This window comes from Dipteris shenzhenensis, chromosome 28 (genome assembly GCF_047967505.1).
Source record: "Dipteris shenzhenensis isolate YYH24624 ecotype China chromosome 28, Dip_SZ_1.0, whole genome shotgun sequence".
Classification (NCBI taxonomy): domain Eukaryota; kingdom Viridiplantae; phylum Streptophyta; class Polypodiopsida; order Gleicheniales; family Dipteridaceae; genus Dipteris; species Dipteris shenzhenensis.
The window spans coordinates 39,198,348-39,206,095 of record NC_141623.1 but is presented as its reverse complement, the minus strand read 5'-3'; the positions used below and the strand labels follow the sequence as shown (position 1 = coordinate 39,206,095).

The 7,748-nt window shown below is 46.1% G+C and overlaps 1 protein-coding gene across 1 annotated transcript; it reads left to right on the top strand.

Annotated features, from left to right (window-relative positions):
• Positions 1 to 265: 265 nt before the first annotated feature.
• LOC147883552 (uncharacterized) lies at positions 266 to 7,303 on the top strand. The gene is made up of 3 exons (XM_087399982.1): positions 266 to 592; positions 706 to 806; positions 7,009 to 7,303. Exons 1-3 carry the CDS (start codon positions 400 to 402, stop codon positions 7,216 to 7,218), a joined length of 504 nt encoding a protein of 167 aa, XP_087256108.1. The 5' UTR covers positions 266 to 399; the 3' UTR covers positions 7,219 to 7,303.
• The last annotated feature ends 445 nt before the right edge of the window (positions 7,304 to 7,748 follow it).

The window sequence follows — 7,748 nt, the reverse complement described above, 5'->3', positions numbered from 1 at the left end:
GGTGAAAATTTCACTAGGGGTGCTAATGGAGATGTGACAACCTCACCCTTAGATTATAACAACCCTTAAATCCCCTCTAAGGGTATCCTTCTATCATAGCATTCATGTAATGAGTGTTTACAAGTGCGTGCGCATGCCCAAGGCTCATGGACGGGTGAGATTGCCCGCCCACGGTCCATTTATTGCATCTTGGGCACAGAGAGTGTGTAAACAAAGTAACACCCTTGTACACACTTCCCATAATAACAGAATCCAAGACAAACGCTATGCGGCATGCCAAAAACAAGTGGATTTAAACCAAAAAGAAAAGAAAAGGAGAGTGTGTGTACTAGCTATATAGTGTGTGAGTCTATACAGCTAGCTAGCTACAGTATGCTTTTACACATTTAGACTCTTGTCATGGACTACGATTGGGAGACTGCTTCCTTGCTTCATCAAGCACAAGGCGGGAGCTTGCCCCCCGATTTCATACGAGAATCCCTCAATCAATCTAAGCTTCCTCCCCTTGGTCGCGTCCTCAACACTTTGCTTTCTGCTAAACATCAGGAGCTACAACGGCTTACCTCCCACGATGATGCTTATCACGAAACAGGTGCACTTTCTCTGTCAGTTTTTTGTGTCATCGGATTTGTCAGTTTTTTTCCCCCCCCCGATGAATTTGGATGAGAAGACCTCACCGCGCATTGCCTTATACCTTGCTCCCAGGTCCAATCGGTCGAGCCCTCACGGCCTTTCTTCAGCATGCAGAAATTGCAACAGAAAGAGGGATGACCTTGGAGAAATTGGTGGTACCCTTATTGGAGCATGTACGCCAAATTACCCCATATCTGCAAATTTTCAAATTCATTGGCCCATCACATTTTGCAGTCTGGACAAAGTTGTTCATTATACAAATTGTTCGATTTGTATAAAGTTTGGCAAACTTTTGAAGCTTATTGGGATCCTCAAGAAGAAAGAGTGTGGACGAAACGAACAAAGGAAACGAATTAAGCGCCAATGGACCAACAAAGGAGACCTTTTATTGAAACCAGCAAGGTCTTATGAGACTAACATGTACATAAAATAATTAAATTAATGGAAGCTAGTATCTATACCATGCAAGGACAGAAGATAACCGGAGGGCCTACGGCTCCTTCCAAGCACTGAAAATATTTTTTTGGAAGCAAGAAAGTCTTATGAAGGTCCCGGGGTCTATGATCAAAACAATTTAACTACATTAAAACATAAGGCGGTCAACACAATCATGATCTAACATATTGCCTACGATCACAATCAGTTCCAATAAGAAATGTAGTAGGATACTTTGAAGGAATATAATTATGGCAATTGTGAAGGATTCCTTCTTAGTTTCTCAGAAACTTACCTTGAGCAAATTGACTTGAGGACGTGCATTTTGTAATGTCTCTCTTTCAGATTGTAGAAATCGACCTTTTCACACTTTTCTGTGAGTTACTTGGGGATGCAAGTTTGACGTTTCTCTTTTAAGACTTAAGCAGTTGACCTTTTGATGCTTTTCCCAATCTTTTCTCTGCCTAGCACGTAAATAACAGGACAAGCTCCTTACTTTACTCGTATCCTATTTTGCTGCTCCACATTCAGCTTTAAGCCTCCATCTTGTGCAAGTTTTTGAGCACTTTCATACACATGTTCGAGCCCTGGGTCTTTGGTTAAAGATCTAATCTCATGGTTTCAGCTTATGCTTCTGCCTAAGCTATAACTCTCTTCGGCTCTATTCACCATTTGAATGTGAGACATTCAAATGGCATACAATTTCATAGAGAGGTCATAAGCCAAAAGGATCTTTGATGGCGAATGATGCTAACTTCTACAAAGAGAGAAATATTGGGAGATTCCACCCGTGTTTGCACATGTTGACCTAGAAAGCAACAAAACATAAGGTGCATGTTACAGATCTCACCAGAAGCCTGTCGAAAGTGGATGTGAATGAGTATATTTTGTTTGGGTGGTAATTCTGGTTTTTCTCAATAAAAATGTTCTATACATGGATATAGATTTAATCTAGGGCACTGGTATGAGTGAGCTTCATTTGACTCCTTGTCTTTTAAGTTGTGTTCTGCTGCTCACTACACTAAATGCAGTTCCAGGTTCTTGTTAGCCAAGATTATGTAAAATTCCTATCTACATGGGTTGACTTTCTTGAGCATTTTGTTTTTTAAAAGTGTATTGTAATTTGTAGGGATCCATAGTCAACCTTAGGATTGCTTTAAACTTGTTGGTTTCGCTGACCTGATGGGGGTTGATTGCCACAGCCTTCAAGAAACTTACACGTTGACTGTTGCTCAATGGGAGCCATTTTAGTCATTGGCACACTTCTAAGCAAGTCAGTTTATCTGAAAACATTACTAATGTGAAAAATACCAATTGCACCCACCGATTAGATCATGAACATGCTACAATTTTAATATTGTAAGTCCATGGATCCAACGGGTCACTATGCTCAACTATTTATTTTATACCATGCCTCAAAACAGCGGAATATTTCATTCTGTTCATTCTCAGTGGAATATTTCAAGACCAGTTATGAAATGTGAAATTTGGTCTACATTCCAGTGGCAAATGTGTCATCCAAGAATTGTCTTTAAAGTTATGATATTAAGCTCTCTTTTTATTCGATAAGAGTATGATAGGACTTATGTGGCTTCCATCTGACAATAGTATCTCAGTTCCTGGGAAAAAGAAAGTTCGAAGACAAATGCCAAAGTCAGCTTTTGTGACAAGTAAACTTTGTATATGGGACGTACTGAAAATGTCTCTGAAGTTACACATTGGGTCTAACATGGTGACATAGGATGCCGCAGCATAGTGACCCATGCTATACTTTTGCAGAGTTATGGAATAGATCTTGTGAGTAGACCTACTTTGTTGGGTTTCTGTAGCTAATTTAGAAAATTTGGAACATTTCTAGTCACATAGGCTAAACCCATTTGATTTTGCCCCCAAATACTTATAGGGACTTGTGTTTATAGACACTGAATGTTAAAACTTTTTGTAGTATGCTCTCTTTGTTAGAAATTGACCAACAGAGGGTACGCACAGCAGAAAACTGATAGAATAGCCCAGGAGCTCACACAGTGTGGTTGTTAGAAAATACCCAACAGAGGGTACACGCAGCGGAAGACTTATAGTAATGCCTAGGAGCTCACACAGTGTGTGTGTGGGGTGTGGAATCACAAACTTCTTTACTTAATGTGCATAAAATAGGTGTGCAGACTCATCAATAGACCAGCCAGATAGAGAAACCACCAAAATATATATTTCCGTCCAAAACTATGGACACAATACAAAAGAGATAGATCCAGAGTCCCACCAATGGTGTGGTCCTCTGATCTAACCACAAGGTCCTTCTCCTATCTGCTGGCTATCTCTAGACTTGAGCCCGCGTCGTGCTCCACCCTGAGTGTCTGTAGACTTTCCGTCCAGTGTGTTCTTCTCCACCTTACTGCCTGTGAATCAGCCTAGGTGGGCAGCCCCTGCCAAGCTTTGTCTGCAGCACACAGGTCCCCTTGGTCCTCCTGAATGTAGGCCCCAAGATAACTGTTCCACTGCTCCAACCTGCTTGTGAATGGCTGCTCCAGCAACCCTCTGCCCTAGAAGACAGTCTAGGTTCAGCCTCTCCCTGGAGCTAAGTCTGCAGTACTCGCTGGATAATGAAATGATGCCTGAGCCTCTCCTTTTATAGGCCCTAAGGCCTGGCAAAAATACCGACCAGTCTGCCCTGACTGGGCCGACTAGACAGACCAGGTTGGCTGGCCCAACCGACCTGGTTGGCTCAGCCCAACCAGCCCTATATAAGGGCCCTTTTGCTGGCCCTTTGTTCCATGCAGGGTCCAGCTCCTTTGCTGCTGCTGTCCTACCACCTGCCAGCCCTGCTTGCAAGCCATAGACCTGCCCATAGACCCCCACTATACTGCGCCTTGCTGCAGCCCTTTGCCGGTGCCTTGTCCTGGCCGTACCTCTTCTGTACACTGCCCTGCAGCAGCCCGTACAGATCCGTACTTCTTGCTTTCCTGACCCGCCTGTACCGCGCCATCATCAGGGTCTGTTGCAGGCCCTTCACCTGCCCACTACCCTCGCCATGCTGACGCCATCTGCAGGTTGCAATCCTGTGAGGTGCTGCCCATGTGGCAGCCCCCTCTTTTTCTTCTCTCTTGGGCACATCCTGCCCTAGGTCTCCCTCCCCCACGCTCTCCTCATTTGGGGGCTTACAGATGGGGAGGTGACCTTTCCAACACCCCCTCTCACGGACACATCTCGGCCCAATGCCAACACGTCGATGAAGATGCTCCAGTAACTCCCTGGTCGTAGTCCTCTGGAACCTTTCAGTGTCGAAATTTTTTCCTGGCTTTTCATCCAGTGGCTCCTGCTCCACCAAGTCCGGTTCCGCTTCCGCACACCATCCTGGTACACAGGTCCATCTTTGCTAGCACCTCTTGGCACCACCCCCTTCAGTCACGTTCCCGCCTTCGAACTCGAGGAACCCAGCCTCCACGATCTTCCAGTCGTCATCCTCATAATGAGTGAACAACCTGGAGTCTTCCAGGCACCATGCTCTGAGGGTCTGTTTCAACCCCTCCTTCCTTTGGCAAGGTCTGCAACAAAAGTACATCTCCAGATAACTGGGACCACAAACTTTAAACGCACCTGACTGAACCTGAGGCACCCTCCTTCTCGCAAGGGCACAATCCTCCAGTCGTGGAAGTCGATTCCCTAGAGTGTCTGAATCAGGGTCGTCCTTCAGCAAGGTCCTTGCCTTCAAGCTCCCACACCTGTGAGCCTCCTACTTGGGCTCTGATACCATGTTAGAAAATACCCAACAGAGGGTACACGCAGCGGAAGACTTATAGTAATGCCTAGGAGCTCACACAGTGTGCCTGTGGGGTGTGGAATCACAAACTTCTTTACTTAATGTGCATAAAATAGGTGTGCAGACTCATCAATAGACAATGAATCAGCCAGATAGAGAAACCACCAAAATATATATTTCCGTCCAAAACTATGGACACAATACAAAAGAGATAGATCCAGAGTCCCACCAATGGTGTGGTCCTCTGATCTAACCACAAGGTCCTTCTCCTATCTGCTGGCTATCTCTAGACTCGAGCCCGCGTGCTTGACCCTGAGCGTCTGTAGACTTTCCATCCAGTGTGTTCTTCTCCACCTTACTGCCTGTGAATCAGCCTAGGTGGGCAGCCCCTGCCAAGCTTTGTCTGCAGCACACAGGTCCCCTTGGTCCTCCTGAATGTAGGCCCCAAGATAACTGTTCCACTGCTCCAACCTGCTTGTGAATGGCTGCTCCAGAAGATGATGATCTCAGCAACCTTCTGCCCTAGAAGACAGTCTAGGTTCAGCCTCTCCCTGGAGCTAAGTCTGCAGCACTCTTTAGGTCTCCTTCACCTCCTGGGAAAAGGCCCAAGGAAGCCCTATCTGCTGCTCCTGTCTGCTCCTCCAAAGCTGCTCTGCTGGATAATGAAATGAGGCCTGAGCCTCTCCTTTTATAGGCCCTAAGGCCTGGCAAAAATACCGACCAGTCTGCCCTGACTGGGCCGACTGGACAGACCAGGTTGGCTGGCCCAACCGACCTGGTTGGATCAGCCCAACCAGCCCTATATAAGGGCCCTTTTGCTGGCCCTTTGTTCCATGCAGGGTCCAGCTCCTTTGCTGCTGCTGTCCTACCACCTGCCAGCCCTGCTTGCAAGCCATAGACCTGCCCATAGACCCCCACTATACTGCGCCTTGCTGCAGCCCTTTGCCGGTGCCTTGTCTTGGCCGTACCTCTTCCGTACACTGCCCTGCAGCAGCCCGTACAGATCCGTACTTCCTGCTTTTGACCCGCCTGTACCGCGCCATCATCAGGGTCTGTTGCAGGCCCTTCACCTGCCCACTACCCTCGCCATGCTGATGCCATCTGCAGGTTGCAATCCTGTGAGGTGTTGCCCATGTGGCAGCCCCCTCTTTTTCTTCTCTCTTGGGCACATCCTGCCTTAGGTCTCCCTCCCCCACACTCTCCTCATTTGGGGGCTTACAGATGGGGAGGTGACCTTTCCAACAGTGGTGTGGGGTGTGGAATCACAAACTTCTTAAACTTATGTGCATAGGATAGATGTGTAGACTCATCAATGGACAATGAACCAGCCAGATATAGAAGACACCAAAATAATATATTTCCGTCCAAAGCTATGGACACAATACAAAAGAGAGAGATCCAGAGTCCCACCAATGGTGTGGTCCTTTGATCTTACCACAAGGTACTTCTCCTATCTGCTGGCTATCTCTAGACTCGAGCCCGTGTACTCCACCTCAAGCATCTGTAGACTTTCCGTCCAGAATGATCCTCTCCACCTTGCTGTCTGGAAACCAGCCTAGGTGGGCAGCCTCCTGTGTGCTATCTGCGGAACAAGGTACTTCTTTCTCCTCCTGACTGTAGGCCCAAAGGTAGCCCTGCTGATGCTCCTTTTGCTAGTGGATTGGCTGCTCCAGAAGATGAATTATGAGGGCACAAGGCCCTCCCTTTTGTAGGCCCAAAGGGCTGGCCAACCAACCGACCCAGCAGGCCTCTTGGCTCCCTGATCTGCCCACACGTGTGTGCCTCAGCTCCGTACTGTTCCGTGCTACTGCTGACATCGTCCGTGAGTTCATAGCCTCTTCTCTTGGGTCCCGGCTGCTGTCCTCTGCTTCGCCTTATGCTCCTGCACATCAACCGGGTACCCTCCTCTCTTCTTTTGGGCACATATTGCCCTAGGTCTCCCTCCCCCATGCTCTCCTCGTATGGGGCTTACAGATGGGAGGTGACCTTTCCAACACTCTTGATATTACATCTCTTCTAAATGTGATTGATCCTGGCTTTTAATGCTGATATACGGACTGTCCTTTTTACTCACATGTCAATCTAAAAGATTATCATTATTACATTTGTGCAAACATCAGAGTGAATTATCATTTTCCTTGCTATTTGTGTCATCTTAACCCCAACTGGAGAATGCATTCCAGGTTGTCAAGTCTAGAGAACGGAGCAATCGTAAGCAGTTTGTGAACATCATGCAATGGCTTCTTCAAAGGTCATCTGTTGGAACAGCTGTTTCTGAGAGCCTTGTTGGGATTTTACAATCAAAGCAGTTTGATAATCTTGTCAAGCTGGGCTGGTGTGTGGTTGTACGTGACCTTTTACGAGGATTCCAACAGCATGGTATGTTTGTGTAAGGAGGTTTTGATTTCAACTCTGAGTGAGCGTGTGTAGAAGTATTACTTGAAGCACTAATAAGCTTTGATTTCTGAGCAAGAGCATTTGCAATGACATTATGGCAGTTGGTCCTTATGATTGGAATGCTATTTTATCGCTCACAATTTTGCATAGTGTAGAAGTATTATTTGAAACACTAATAAGCTTTGATTCTGAGCAAGAGCATTTGCAATGACACTTATGCACCCATATTACTGCAGTTGGTCTTTATGATTGAAATGCTATTTTATCGCTTACAATTTTTTATGCAAATACGGCAACAGTAAGACTATCAAAAGGGACAAGGAGGTTAATGTCGAGCTGTTTTTGTCTCTAACAAGAAACTGCTTTGAAGGAACCTTACCGAATGCTTGCACATGCTTTTGGAATAATTCCTTGCTATGCATGATGGAGTTTATGGTTTTCAACCTTGTGAGTGACTATCATGAGATTGAAACTGCACTATGTTGTGTTTTTAAAGGATGAGTTTGGGAATGTTCTTGGATTCATC

Coding starts and splice junctions, on each gene's coding strand:
- LOC147883552 (XM_087399982.1), top strand. CDS start 400: ATGGACTACGATTGGGAGACTGCTTCCTTGCTTCATCAAGCACAAGGC. Junction 593..705: donor TGATGCTTATCACGAAACAG/GTGCACTTTCTC, acceptor CCTTGCTCCCAG/GTCCAATCGGTCGAGCCCTC. Junction 807..7,008: donor TGGTACCCTTATTGGAGCAT/GTACGCCAAATT, acceptor AATGCATTCCAG/GTTGTCAAGTCTAGAGAACG.